The sequence below is a fragment of the Colias philodice genome, chromosome 21, assembly GCF_061535455.1.
Source record: "Colias philodice isolate Cphi_HAF_F1 chromosome 21, ilColPhil1 Martin Lab GWU primary, whole genome shotgun sequence".
In the NCBI taxonomy this organism is placed as follows: Eukaryota; Metazoa; Arthropoda; class Insecta; order Lepidoptera; family Pieridae; genus Colias; species Colias philodice.
In genome coordinates, this window is record NC_143106.1 from 940,600 (window position 1) to 957,249 (window position 16,650).

Below are 16,650 nucleotides of genomic sequence, written 5' to 3' on the forward strand. Positions count from 1 at the left end.
TACACCTTCTACAGCTGCAAATTAACCTGCTACACCTTCTTCAGCAGTAAATTTATCTGCTACACCTTCCACAGCTGCAAATTTACCTGCTACACCTTCTACAGCAGTAAATTTATCTGCTACACCTTCTTCAGCAGTAAATTTATCTGCTACACCTTCCACAGCTGCAAATTAACCTGCTACACCTTCCACAGCTGCAAATTTACCTGCTACACCTTCCACAGCTGCAAATTTAACTGCTACACCTTCTATATCGGTAAAATTACCTGTTATACCTTCAACAGCAGTAAATTTACCTGCTACACCTTCTACAGCAGCAAATTTACCTGCTACACCTTCTACAGCTGCAAAACTACCTGCTACACCTTCCACAGCTGCAAATTTACCTGCTACACCTTCTACAGCTGCAAATTTACCTGCTACACCTTTTACAGATGCAAATTTACCTGCTTCACCTTCTACAGCTGCAAATTTACCTGCTACACCTTCTACAGCAGTAAATTTATCTGCTACACCTTCTACATCGGTAAAATTACCTGTTATACCTTCTACAGCTGCAAATTTACCTGCTACACCTTCCACAGCAGTGAATTTATCTGCTACACCTTCTTCAGCAGTAAATTTATCTGCTACACCTTCCACAGCTGCAAATTAACCTGCTACACCTTCCACAGCTGCAAATTTACCTGCTACACCTTCAACAGCTGCAAATTTACCTGCTACACCTTCTACAGCAGCAAATTTTACTGCTACACCTTCTACAGCTGCAAATTAACCTGCTACACCTTCCACAGCTGCAAATTTACCTGCTACACCTTCTACAGCTGCTAATTTACCTGCTACACCTTCTACAGCTGCAAATTTACCTGCTACACCTTCTACAGCAGTAAATTTATCTGCTACACCTTCTACATCGGTAAAATTACCTGTTATACCTTCTACAGCTGCAAATTTACCTGCTACACCTTCTACAGCTGCAAATTTACCTGCTACACCTTCTACAGCTGCAAATTAACCTGCTACATCTTCCACAGCTGCAAATTTACCTGCTACACCTTCTTCAGCAGTAAATTTATCTGCTACACCTTCCACAGCTGCAAATTTACCTGCTACACCTTCTACAGCAGTAAATTTATCTGCTACACCTTCTTCAGCAGTAAATTTATCTGCTACACCTTCCACAGCTGCAAATTAACCTGCTACACCTTCCACAGCTGCAAATTTACCTGCTACACCTTCCACAGCTGCAAATTTAACTGCTACACCTTCTATATCGGTAAAATTACCTGTTATACCTTCAACAGCAGTAAATTTACCTGCTACACCTTCTACAGCAGCAAATTTACCTGCTACACCTTCTACAGCTGCAAATTAACCTGCTACACCTTCTACAGCTGCAAATTAACCTGCTACACCTTCTACAGCTGCAAATTTACCTGCGCCACCTTCTACAGCTGAAAATTTACCTGCTACACCTTCCACAGCTGCAAATTTACCTGCTACACCTTCTACAGCTGCAAATTTACCTGCTACACCTTTTACAGATGCAAATTAACCTGCTTCACCTTCTACAGCTGCAAATTTACCTGCTACACCTTCTACAGCAGTAAATTTATCTGCTACACCTTTTCCAGCTGCAAATTTACCTGCTACACCTTCTACAGCTGCAAATTTACCTGCTACACCTTCTACAGCTGAAAATTTACCTGCTACACCTTCCACAGCTGCAAATTTACCTGCTAAACCTTCTTCAGCAGTAAATTTATCTGCTACACCTTCCACAGCTGCAAATTTATTTATTTATTTATCTATACAAAACCATATCTACCATTACAGTTTACCCAATGCGATAGGGAGGTCAAATTTACAATACAATTTATTCATTAATACAAAAAGAAAAAAAAATTACATTAATTAAGATTATAATATACAACCGCTACAATTATGTTTGATATTCTAGTCAAATATTATAATGATTAATACATTATATATAAAGCTGAATAATTCACTTTTTTTAATAATGTCAAATTTAAAACATATTAAATTAAAAGTTAAAAACTAAATTTAATTCAAAAACGCAATATTAGTACATATAATATAACAGTATCACTACATTGATTTAAGTACACTTAATACAGTTTTAGATAATTTCCAATTGAAAACATAATATTCCATTAATAGTCAGAAAATAAAATTCATTTATAAATCCAATATTAAAATAATAAAACCATAAAAATACATCAATTTAAATAAAGCCACTCATTTCTCAACAATTTAAATAAGTTGTAAAATCTAACACTGTATAATATGTTAGATTTTGGGACTAGGAGTAAGCAATAAAATTTAAAATAATCTTTGTCAATTCACTCAAATTATTTGAAAAAATGTCAGACTTACTGTGCACCTCATTGACAACATGGATGGCCTTTGTCAAAGGGGCTCTAGACAGTAAATTAGTTCTGGCCTGGGGAACAAGTAAAAGCGGCGGGCTTCGACGTTTCCATACATATGCGTCCGGTACACAGAAACTAATGCTTCGTAAAACTTGCGGGTTCTGGTCTTTGCCCCGTAGTATACGTATCAGTATCAGTGCAAGTTGGCACTCCCTTCGCACTTTTAAATCGTAATATCCTACCATTCCGAGAACAAAAAGAGTAGGATACTGCAAAGGATAATATGGGTACACTGCATAAAGTTTCATGTATAAATATCTTAAAAATTTATTTTGAATTCGCTCCAACATAAACGAATATATTTTTTGTTCATACGGAGCCCATACAACTGAACCATATTCAAGATGGCTTCTTACCAGTGCATTATATAGTGATTTGATAGTTCCGATATCGGTAAATTCCCGTGATTGTCGCAATATAAAACCTAGGTTCCTATAAGCCTTTTTGCAAATGTTTACAATATGATCAGAGAATGTTAAATCAGAGTTGAAGTATATCCCTAGATCTCGTATTTGAGAGACTCGCTCTATGCAACTCGACTCAATATTATATTGGTGAAGTAGCGGTGTTCGAGTGCGAGTGAAACTCATTACATAGCACTTAGTTGTGTTAAAATAAAGTTTATTGCTCTGACCCCATTGAACAATTCTATTAATGTCGTTCTGTAAAAGTTTACAATCCATATAGTTTTTCACATTCATGAATAATTTTAAGTCATCCGCAAATAGTAAGCAGGTCCCGTGTTTAATCACTTCCGGTAAATCATTAATCATTAATAAGAATCCAAGAGGTCCTAAATTACTTCCCTGGCTCACGCCTGACCAAGTGTAATATGGTTCAGATAGAAAGCCTTTGTAATCTACATATTGTTGCCGATCTCTCATGTAACTCACAAAGAATTCTAATAACTTTGGGGTGTATCCTACTTCAGCAAATTTTTTTAAGAGGATGTCATTATCGACTGTGTCGAACGCCTTTCGAAAATCAAAATATGCAACATCCACCTGGGCTCCAGCATCCACCGCCGGGATCAACTGAGTCATGAAACTTAGGAGGTTTGTGGCAGTGCTGCACGCTGGCCGGAACCCATGTTGCTCGTCCGAAAGCATTGGTCTGATTTGCTGCTGTATTCGACTATGGAGGGCTGCCTCAAATACCTTCGCAGGTGTCGACAATACAGCCACGGGCCTATAATCTCTTACACTGGATCCAGTTTTATTTTTGGGAACCGGGATGACACGTGTTATTTTCCAACGGACCGGGAAAGTAGCAGATTTTAAACAAATATTAAATATATAGAGAAGGGGTTCGACTAACACTCTGCTGCAATCCTTGAACAGAAAAGCAGGTATACCATCAGGCCCTGCAGAATGCTTTGGCTTCAAATGTTTTAGCGCATCACTTACATCTTTTTGGCTAAAAGCCTCCACATGCACTCGTGCGCAAGATACTCCACTGGTCGCCGCCGCCGCCGCCGCCGCCTTGGCATCTAATCGTGGTGGTACGCTGCTATACACAGACTCAAAAAACTTCGCAAATTGTGCAGCACATTCCCCATCGTCTAAATGTTTGTTATCCTCTATAATGACTGGTTGATTCGGCGTGCCTCGTTTAGACCGGATATATTGCCATAAAGATTTCGGATCCCTTTTGAACTGTTTTTGAATTTTATCCCTATGCAGTTTATGGGCAGTCTCTATTGCTGTTTTTATTCTAGATCTATATGCAGCAAATGCATCATAATCGGTTTTTAGTTTGGATATTTTATATTTTCTATGTAACCTAGCCTTAACTTTAATGTCATGTATAATATTTTTCGTGTACCACTCCGGATATTTATATCTCATATTTGTTTTGAATTGTTTTTTCTTGGGAACACATCTATCAAAAATATCATACACTTTCGCATAAAAAAAATCTAGCGCCTGTTCAACACCTTCCATTTTATATAAAGGATCCCACTCAGTAGACGTTAAAAGTGCGTACATCAATTGAAAATCAGCCTTATAAAAGTTCCATTGTAATCGGTCATTTGTGAACCCGGCGGAGGCGGCCTGGGTGGTGGGGGCGGCAGCAGCGCTCGCGGGAGAGGCGCGCGCGCGCAGCCTCACCGTCAGAGGTGGATGATACGCGTCCGCAGGCACTAAAACTTCATCCGCTGCAACTACCTCAATTCCATCGCTAAAACCCGAGCACAGAACCAAATCCAACTGTCGACCTAAACAATTACATGTTGAATTTTTTTGAGTGAATTGACAATATGTCATAAAATATTCATAATAATTATTTATATTTATTGAACTAGAATACAGATTAAAGTCACCTAACACAATAACTTTTTCATATTTACAACATAATTCCTCAATTTTCTTAAATAATACCATATACTCATTTTCTGAACTACTTGGAGGAATATATACAACACAACATAAAAATAACATTTTATTACCTAAATGTACAGTTGCACAAACCATCTCGAACACGCAGGAGTCTATCGCGACGCCGGGCGCGCGCACCTCACGTAGCTCCAACCGCTGTGTGGCCACGAGAAATACGCCGCCTTGCTTGCGTCCGTCATTGCGGTCGCAACGTAGAATTTGATATCCGGGGGGAATAATTTCTCTATCTTGTATAGACGGACTACACCCAGATTCAGTTATAGCAAAGAGATTCAAAGAGAATTAACCTGCTACACCTTCCACAGCTGCAAATTTACCTGCTACACCTTCAACAGCTGCAAATTTACCTGCTACACCTTCTACAGCTGCTAATTTACCTGCTACACCTTCTACAGCTGCAAATTTACCTGCTACACCTTCTACAGCAGCAAATTTAACTGCTACACCTTCTACATCGGTAAAATTACCTGTTATACCTTCAACAGCAGTAAATTTACCTGCTACACCTTCTACAGCAGCAAATTTACCTGCTACACCTTCTACAGCAGCAAATTTACCTGCTACACCTTCTACAGCTGCAAATTTACCTGCTACACCTTCTACAGCTGCAAATTTACCTGCTACACCTTCTACAGATGCAAATTTACCTGCTTCACCTTCTACAGCTGCAAATTTACCTGCTACACCTTCTACAGCTGCAAATTTACCTGCTACACCTTCTACAGCAGTAAATTTATCTGCTACACCTTCTACATCGGTAAAATTACCTGTTATACCTTCTACAGCTGCAAATTTACCTGCTACACCTTCTACAGCTGCAAATTTACCCGCTACACCTTCTACAGCTGCAAATTTACCCGCTACACCTTCTACAGCTGCAAATTAACCTGCTACACCTTCCACAGCTTCAAATTTACCTGCTACACCATCTACAGCAGTAAATTTACTTGCTACACCATCTACAGCAGTAAATTTATCTGCTACACCTTCTACAGCTGCATATTAACCTGCTACACCTTCCACAGCTGCAAATTTACCTGCTACACCTTCTACAGCTGCAAATTTACCTGCTACACCTTCTACAGATGCAAATTTACCTGCTTCACCTTCCACAGCTGCAAATTTACCTGCTACACCTTCAACAGCTGCAAATTTACCTGCTACACCTTCTACAGCAGCAAATTTACCTGCTACACCTTCTACAGCTGCAAATTAACCTGCTACACCTTCCACAGCTGCAAATTTACCTGCTACACCTTCTACAGCTGCAAATTTACCTGCTACACCATCTACAGCAGTAAATTTACTTGCTACACCATCTACAGCAGTAAATTTATCTGCTACACCTTCTACAGCTGCATATTAACCTGCTACACCTTCCACAGCTGCAAATTTACCTGCTACACCTTCTACAGCTGCAAATTTACCTGCTACACCATCTACAGCAGTAAATTTACTTGCTACACCATCTACAGCAGTAAATTTATCTGCTACACCTTCAACAGCTGCAAATTTACCTGCTACACCTTCTACAGCTGCTTATTTACCTGCTACACCTTCTACAGCTGCAAATTTACCTGCTACACCTTCTACAGCAGCAAATTTATCTGCTACACCTCCTACATCGGTAAAATTACCTGTTATACCTTCAACAGCAGTAAATTTACCTGCTACACCTTCTACAGCAGCAAATTTACCTGCTACACCTTCTACAGTAGCAAATTTACCTGCTACACCTTCTACAGCTGCAAATTTACCTGCTACACCTTCTACAGCTGCAAATTTACCTGCTACACCTTCCACAGCTGCAAATTTACCTGCTACACCTTCAACAGCTGCAAATTAACTGCTACACCTTCTACAGCTGCTAATTTACCTGCTACACCTTCTACAGCTGCAAATTTACCTGCTACACCTTCTACAGCAGCAAATTTATCTGCTACACCTTCTACATCGGTAAAATTACCTGTTATACCTTCAACAGCAGTAAATTTACCTGCTACACCTTCTACAACAGCAAATTTACCTGCTACACCTTCTACAGCAGCAAATTTACCTGCTACACCTTCTACAGCTGCAAATTTACCTGCTACACCTTCTACAGCTGCAAATTTACCTGCTACACCTTCTACAGATGCAAATTTACCTGCTTCACCTTCCACAGCTGCAAATTTACCTGCTACACCTTCTACAGCTGCAAATTTACCTGCTACACCTTCTACAGCAGTATATTTACCTGCTTCACCTTCTACAGCAGTAAATTTATCTGCTACACCTTCTACATCGGTAAAATTACCTGTTATACCTTCTACAGCTGCAAATTTACCTGCTACACCATCTACAGCAGTAAATTAATCTGCTACACCTTCTACAGCTGCAAATTAACCTGCTACACCTTCCACAGCTGCAAATTTACCTGCTACACCTTCTACAGCAGCAAATTTACCTGCTACACCTTCTACAGCTGCAAATTAACCTGCTACACCTTCCACAGCTGCAAATTTACCTGCTACACCTTCTACAGCTGCAAATTTACCTGCTACACCATCTACAGCAGTAAATTTACTTGCTACACCATCTACAGCAGTAAATTTATCTGCTACACCTTCTACAGCTGCATATTAACCTGCTACACCTTCCACAGCTGCAAATTTACCTGCTACACCTTCTACAGCTGCAAATTTACCTGCTACACCATCTACAGCAGTAAATTTACTTGCTACACCATCTACAGCAGTAAATTTATCTGCTACACCTTCAACAGCTGCAAATTTACCTGCTACACCTTCTACAGCTGCTTATTTACCTGCTGCACCTTCTACAGCTGCAAATTTACCTGCTACACCTTCTACAGCAGCAAATTTATCTGCTACACCTCCTACATCGGTAAAATTACCTGTTATACCTTCAACAGCAGTAAATTTACCTGCTACACCTTCTACAGCAGCAAATTTACCTGCTACACCTTCTACAGTAGCAAATTTACCTGCTACACCTTCTACAGCTGCAAATTTACCTGCTACACCTTCTACAGCTGCAAATTTACCTGCTACACCTTCCACAGCTGCAAATTTACCTGCTACACCTTCAACAGCTGCAAATTAACTGCTACACCTTCTACAGCTGCTAATTTACCTGCTACACCTTCTACAGCTGCAAATTTACCTGCTACACCTTCTACAGCAGCAAATTTATCTGCTACACCTTCTACATCGGTAAAATTACCTGTTATACCTTCAACAGCAGTAAATTTACCTGCTACACCTTCTACAACAGCAAATTTACCTGCTACACCTTCTACAGCAGCAAATTTACCTGCTACACCTTTTACAGCTGCAAATTTACCTGCTACACCTTCTACAGCTGCAAATTTACCTGCTACACCTTCTACAGATGCAAATTTACCTGCTTCACCTTCCACAGCTGCAAATTTACCTGCTACACCTTCTACAGCTGCAAATTTACCTGCTACACCTTCTACAGCAGTATATTTACCTGCTTCACCTTCTACAGCAGTAAATTTATCTGCTACACCTTCTACATCGGTAAAATTACCTGTTATACCTTCTACAGCTGCAAATTTACCTGCTACACCTTCTACAGCTGCAAATTTACCTGCTACACCTTCTACAGCTGCAAATTAACCTGCTACACCTTCCACAGCTGCAAATTTATCTGCTACACCTTCTTCAGCAGTAAATTTATCTGCTACACCTTCCACAGCTGCAAATTTACCTGCTACACCTTCTACAGCTGCAAATTTACCTGCTATACTTTCTACAGCAGTATATTTATCTGCTACACCTTCTTCAGCAGTAAATTTACCTGCTACACCTTCCACAGCTGCTAATTAACCTGCTACACCTTCCACAGCTGCAAATTTACCTGCTACACCTTCAACAGCTGCAAATTTACCTGCTACACCTTCTACAGCAGCAAATTTACTTGCTACACCTTCTACAGCTGCAAATTAACCTGCTACACCTTCCACAGCTGCAAATTTACCTGCTACACCTTCTACAGCTGCAAATTTACCTGCTACACCATCTACAGCAGTAAATTTACTTGCTACACCATCTACAGCAGTAAATTAATCTGCTACACCTTCTACAGCTGCATATTAACCTGCTACACCTTCCACAGCTGCAAATTTACCTGCTACACCTTCTACAGCTGCAAATTTACCTGCTACACCATCTACAGCAGTAAATTTACTTGCTACACCGTCTACAGCAGTAAATTTATCTGCTACTCCTTCTGCAGCTACAATTTTACCTGCTACACCTTCTACATCGGTAAATTATCTGCTACACCTCTTATATCGGTAAAATTACCTGTTATACATTTCAAAGCTGATCTTTTACCTGCTACACCTTCAACAGCTGCAAATTTACCTGCTACACCTTTTACAGCTGCAAATTTACCTGCTACACCTTCTACAGCAGTAAATTTATCTGCTACACCTTCTTCAGCAGTAAATTTATCTGCTACACCTTCCACAGCTGCAAATTAACCTGCTACACCTTCCACAGCTGCAAATTTACCTGCTACACCTTCAACAGCTGCAAATTTACCTGCTACACCTTCTACAGCTGCTAATTTACCTGCTACACCTTCTACAGCTGCAAATTTACCTGCTACACCTTCTACAGCAGCAAATTTATCTGCTACACCTTCTACATCGGTAAAATTACCTGTTATTCCTTCAACAGCAGTAAATTTACCTGCTACACCTTCTACAGCAGCAAATTTACCTGCTACACCTTCTACAGCAGCAAATTTACCTGTTACACCTTCTACAGCTGCAAATTTACCTGCTACACCTTCTACAGCTGCAAATTTACCTGCTACACCTTCTACAGATGCAAATTTACCTGCTTCACCTTCTACAGCTGCAAATTTACCTGCTACACCTTCCACAGCTGCAAATTTACCTGCTACACCTTCTACAGCTGCAAATTTACCTGCTACACCATCTACAGCAGTAAATTTACTTGCTACACCATCTACAGCAGTAAATTTATCTGCTACTCCTTCTGCAGCAACAATTTTACCTGCTACACCTTCTACATCGGTAAATTATCTGCTACACCTCTTATATCGGTAAAATTACCTGTTATACATTCCAAAGCTGATCTTTTACCTGCTACACCTTCCTCAGCTGCAAATTTACCTGCTACATCTTCTAAAGCAGCAAATTTACCTGCTTCACCTTCTACGGCAGTAAATTTATCTGCTACACCTTCTTCAGCAGTAAATTTATCTGCTACACCTTCCACAGCTGCAAATTTACGTGCTACACCTTCTACAGCTGCAAATTTACCTGCTACACCTTCTACAGCAGTATATTTACCTGCTACACCTTCTACAGCAGTAAATTTATCTGCTACACCTTCTACATCGGTAAAATTACCTGTTATACCTTCTACAGCTGCAAATTTACCTGCTACACCTTCTACAGCTGCAAATTTACCTGCTACACCTTCTACAGCTGCAAATTAACCTGCTACACCTTCCACAGCTGCAAATTTATCTGCTACACCTTCTTCAGCAGTAAATTTATCTGCTACACCTTCCACAGCTGCAAATTTACCTGCTACACCTTCTACAGCTGCAAATTTACCTGCTACACCTTCTACAGCAGTATATTTATCTGCTACACCTTCAGCAGTAAATTTACCTGCTACACCTTCCACAGCTGCTAATTAACCTGCTACACCTTCCACAGCTGCAAATTTACCTGCTACACCTTCAACAGCTGCAAATTTACCTGCTACACCTTCTACAGCAGCAAATTTACTTGCTTCACCTTCTACAGCTGCAAATTAACCTGCTATACCTTCCACAGCTGCAAATTTACCTGCTACACCTTCTACAGCTGCAAATTTACCTGCTACACCATCTACAGCAGTAAATTTACTTGCTACACCATCTACAGCAGTAAATTTATCTGCTACACCTTCTACAGCTGCATATTAACCTGCTACACCTTCCACAGCTGCAAATTTACCTGCTACACCTTCTACAGCTGCAAATTTACCTGCTACACCATCTACAGCAGTAAATTTACTTGCTACACCATCTACAGCAGTAAATTTATCTGCTACTCCTTCTGCAGCTACAATTTTACCTGCTACACCTTCTACATCGGTAAATTATCTGCTACACCTCTTATATCGGTAAAATTACCTGTTATACATTCCAAAGCTGATCTTTTATCTGCTACACCTTCTTCAGCAGTAAATTTATCTGCTACACCTTCCACAGCTGCAAATTAACCTGCTACACCTTCCACAGCTGCAAATTTACCTGCTACACCTTCAACAGCTGCAAATTTACCTGCTACACCTTCTACAGCTGCTAATTTACCTGCTACACCTTCTACAGCTGCAAATTTACCTGCTACACCTTCTACAGCAGCAAATTTATCTGCTACACCTTCTACATCGGTAAAATTACCTGTTATACCTTCAACAGCAGTAAATTTACCTGCTACACCTTCTACAGCAGCAAATTTACCTGCTACACCTTCTACAGCAGCAAATTTACCTGCTACACCTTCTACAGCTGCAAATTTACCTGCTACACCTTCTACAGCTGCAAATTTACCTGCTACACCTTCTACAGATGCAAATTTACCTGCTTCACCTTCTACAGCTGCAAATTTACCTGCTACACCTTCCACAGCTGCAAATTTACCTGCTACACCTTCTACAGCTGCAAATTTACCTGCTACACCAACTACAGCAGTAAATTTACTTGCTACACCATCTACAGCAGTAAATTTATCTGCTACTCCTTCTGCAGCAACAATTTTACCTGCTACACCTTCTACATCGGTAAATTATCTGCTACACCTCTTATATCGGTAAAATTACCTGTTATACATTCCAAAGCTGATCTTTTACCTGCTACACCTTCCTCAGCTGCAAATTTACCTGCTACATCTTCTAAAGCAGCAAATTTACCTGCTTCACCTTCTACAGCAGTCAATGTATCTGCTACACCTTCGACATCGGTAAAATTAACTGTTATACCTTCCACAGCTGCAAAATTACCTGCTAAACCTTCCACAGCTGCAAATTTACCTGCTACACCTTCTACAGCAGTAAATTTATCTGCTACACCTTCTTCAGCAGTAAATTTATCTGCTACACCTTCCACAGCTGCAAATTTACGTGCTACACCTTCTACAGCTGCAAATTTACCTTCTACATCTTCTAGAGCGGCAAATTTACCCGCTACACCTTCTGCAGAAGTAAAATTATCTGCAACACCTTCTACATCGGTAAAATTACCTGTTACACCTTCCACAGCTGCAAATTTACCTGCTACACCTTCTACAGCAGCAAATTAACCTGCTACACCTTCCACAGCTGCAAATTTACTTGCTACACCTTCTACAGAAGTAAAATTATCTGCTACACCTTCCACAGCTGCAAATTTACCTGCTACACTTTCTTAAGCTGCAAATTTACCTGCTTCACTTTCCACAGCAGCAAATTTACCCGCTACACCTTCTTATGCAACTAAATTACCTGTTACACCTTCTACAGCAGCAAATTCATCTGTTACCCCTTCTTCAGCAGAAAATTCACCTGCTTCACCTTCTACATAAGCAAAATTACCTACTACACCTCTTATTGCAGTAAAATTACCTGCTACATCTTATACAAGAGTAAAATCACACCTACAATTTCCTTTTAGTATCACATCATAGCATTGTTTAATAATCCAACCATTATTTATTTACAGGTTGATGATATATCCGAATGGCTGGACCCTCCACCGCTCAAACGAACAAGCCCTGACTCGCATCTCAATAACTTGCTAAACGATACTAAAACTAGGAAAATTGAGGATTCCAATTTACCTGCTTTCCTCAGAAATCAATCAGTAGAAGGGCTAGAAACTGATGAAAAAGATCACGACCAACACCTGCCCTTTTGCAGACACCAAAGCATTCCAGACCACTGCGAAATACAGACTGAAAACGAATCAGACTCCTCCGACGATGAACTAGAAATACAAATTGACTGCAACCCCAAAATATTAACAGACATTGTTAAAAAAGGGAATTTACTAGCCAAAAAAGCAAGTTACGACATCACAGACTCGCCGGATAGTCTCGAAGAATTCATCCCGGAAAAGCAAGAAATTCCAAAAACAGTGGATAAGTGTGAAAAGAACTCGTTAGCTAAGAAGTTGTTGTCACCAAAACTGAGTCGACTTTTCAAGCCAAATACGACAGAAGTTGTTAGGCAAAGGGAGGAAGACAAGGAAAAGTCTAGAAGCAAGTTTTTCGTTCAACGACCTGCTTCTCCTATCCGATCTACATACAGAGTGCGTCCAAGTGACGATGAGCCGAAAATTAATAGGGATGTGCTCAAAAGTGACTTAAAACTGGCCAGTTTAGGAAAACCTATGACGCCTATATTTAGACGACATTTAGAAAACCGACAAGACTTCGACGGTCGATACAGTTACCGGGATAAAACCCAAGACAAACTGGATAGGCGCAAAATAGAGTTACCGATACGGAATGTTAAGAATTTAACGCCAGTTTTAGAAAAGAAAGATGATAAGCCCAAAAGGAGGGAAGGAATCACAAGGAGCAATTACGTCAGACTAGCGAATCTCAAAATTAGCAAAGATCTGAAACCAGACAGTGAAGTTAAAGAATCTCCAGTAGAAAGAGTTATATAGGTTAATGTGCGATGTTTTTAGTGTCGTAGGAAAAAACGCGTGAAATGGTTGTGATGTAGAAATCTTTCTGAATTAATCAGGATATTTTTTTCTGCATTGATAATTTTTCAGGATATCTTTAACTTTTTGGTCATTCTAATTCACAAGATGTACCTATGCATATGTAGTGTGTGACATATAAAATCTGAAGTCCAAACATTTTGCGTACTTAAGTAGCAAATAAAGTTATATTAAAATTGGCGATTAAAAAAAAATAATTTTCAAAAAAGATCGGCTGGCCTGATCGTATTTTTTGGTCTATCGATGACTTTTTCTTAGATTTGTCTTTTCAAATGCTCAAAAGTCAAAACAGTTAAATAGACATCTATAATCAATATTTTTGAAGTGAAACTTTAGGCACGTTGAGGGTAAAATTTCAAGGTCGCGTCATGGCAATACCGTTACGTCAGGAACGATTTTGGTATGTCGAACATAAGCCAAAGAAGTTTCACTTCTGTCACGTGTGCTCGGCACCCACCTTTTTTATTAGATTTTTGCTAAAACGCGTTTTTCCTCGAGACTAAAATCACAAGACACTACACCGGTGGTCGGTATCAAGCTTCAGATTGTTATATTGTTCCTTCCATGTTATCGTTTTAGAATTTATGTCATTTTCTGCTTAAATGTTATTTACAAGTATATTGTTGTTATGTCGACCGCCGGTGTATGTACGCCGACTTTATTTAGTCCTCTTTATATAGAAAATATTGTGAAAGTTTTTATATGTTCGTTACTCTATACTCAAAAACTGTTGGGCCGATTTCGATGAAATTTGGTAATTTATCCCAAAAAAAATTACCTTAATAAATGAACTTTAGCAATTGTTATAAAAAATATTATATATTGTCTTTATATTCTATCTTCATACAATTTTTAAGGATATTTTTTAAATATTAAATAAAGTCGGTGTACAGTCGTCTCTTGCCAAGTTAGATATACAGTTGTTGAGTTGTTAAGTACTTATTGTAAAACGCTTGGAACGGAATAATGTTCTGTTGTTTACTTGCCAACAAAATATAGTACTTGTAGAATCTTTAATACTATGTTATACGTAAATTGTGGTCGCTATGAAATATGTAGGTAAGTATACATTTTTAAGATTTTTGAAGTAGTAAAAATAAGTGTTAAATTGGCCGTTTATTTATTTAAATTTGCAATTCTGAAAATATTTATTTTTAGCGTAATATATGTGAGAAATATCTACTTAATTTCCTTTACATTTTTAGGGATGTATTTCATTTATGAACTGATGATGGTAAATTAATTTTTAAAAAATACTAGTTAATCTTAAATAATGTCTCTACATATTTCATGGCGACCACGAAATAAAGTACAGTAATATAATAAATAGCTTAAAATTTTGATACAGTTATTAAACGTTTCAAGTTTTATATAAATATACAATATTCCATAGATTTTGTACGCGTTGATTTAGCACAAGTAGTTGTTACGTGCTTTTACATTTGCGTGTGCCTTTGTCAAGACTGTTCTGTCAATTTGTCATCGAAATAATGGTAGCCCTACACGATGTTTTGAAGGCATGACAAGTAGTTTGAACAAGAGTAAATTTCATTGCTGAAAAATTAATGAAATATATCCATATTACGTCTTTTTTTCTGCGATGAAATTTAAAAAAATCTGTAGATTTTCTTAGTAACTAAGGATATCTATAAATTTTCATACAATGCAAATTAACGATACTTTTCGCGTATGGCTACCAGAAAGCGTTAGGCAAAACCCTGCGCCTGAAGTATGAAGACTTTTTATGTATTTTTAATAAAAAATTTCTGTAGTACTTTAGGCACACGGTATTTATATTATTTTGCTGTTGATTACTTTAAGCAAAGGTGTTATGCTTTATATATTATTGCGTGCGATTGAAAATATATTTTCCTTTTATATGTTGGTAATTGGAAAAACAATTAAAATTTAACCCCTAAAATAATCTAACCCCTAAACTATTTAAAATATACAAATATATTTACAAATTGTAATACAAGCAATCTAAATTGTCTGTATTTTTCCAATATTTTCTCAAAGTATTAACGAAGTATTTTATATTTTGCTCAATAATTCGCAAAGTAAAACAACTGCCATTGTAACAATTATTTAATAAATTTTGCACTATCGAATTGTTTCCGTCTTCTAGAAAAATTATTTATGCTGCAAATTAATAAATTTTAATGCCCTCTAGTGCCAATACTTATAGTAAATATCTTATTATATTACGCAAATTACGCAAATAATAATCGAAAAGCATTAACATTTTTCATACAATTTAATTTGTCCAAAAATATATTGACGATATATTAATTAGCATAAATTTTGTATAAAACCTCCAAATATGTCTGGTTATTGATATTATTTTTATATGTATTGTTTTAAAAATAATTCCGCAAACCCGCCTGTTTGAATTTACTTTATTATTTTACTTAATTGACAAGATTAGGCTTACGTTTATTTAAGTTCTAATAAAAATATTAACATGATTAATTTATTAACTTTTTAATCGCATTTAGTTTTATTTAATTTTAAGGAATATAGTGACAGGGTGCCATGTTTTATTTTAATGTCTTTTTTTAATGCAACGATGGGTCGAGGATTTGAAAGCAGTTTTTATTACTATGCTTATGATGTTCCCATTTCGTTGCATTTGTGAATTAAATTTGTAATCTCATGTTAGCGTGCTCATAGTTTTTATAATGTCTGTGATACATTTTGTTTGTAAAATGTTGCAATAACGAGTATTATAGATCTTGATAGTAATTATTAACACTTTATTTCGTATTTTTACAAAATTAACAATTTAACCTTTGACGAGGGTTCCGTCTTCTTGCATTCCGACTCTTTATACTGTTTGTAAGTACAAAAATAAAGGGATATATTCAATAACTTGTGTTTTTATTTGATCCATTTCTATGTTCTTTATTATTATAATAGCGTATTTTATTACTATACTTTACCTATTTGATTACTCTAAACATCTCATCATAAATATGGCATACCGTAAAATATGGGAAAAAAATGATATTTAACTCATAAACATACTAGCT

The 16,650-nt window shown here is 37.8% G+C and overlaps 1 protein-coding gene across 2 annotated transcripts in view; it reads left to right on the forward strand.

Moving 5' to 3' along the window:
* The window catches only part of LIMK1 (LIM domain kinase 1), a 43,544-nt gene extending 27,061 nt beyond the window's left edge, over positions 1–16,483 (forward strand). For both annotated transcript variants that reach the window (XM_089708997.1, XM_089708999.1), the window contains one exon: positions 12,608–16,483. In XM_089708997.1, the coding sequence (XP_089565123.1) occupies positions 12,608–13,558 (951 nt within the window). In that variant the 3' untranslated portion in view covers positions 13,559–16,483. The remainder of the gene's footprint in view (positions 1–12,607) is intronic.
* The last annotated feature ends 167 nt before the right edge of the window (positions 16,484–16,650 follow it).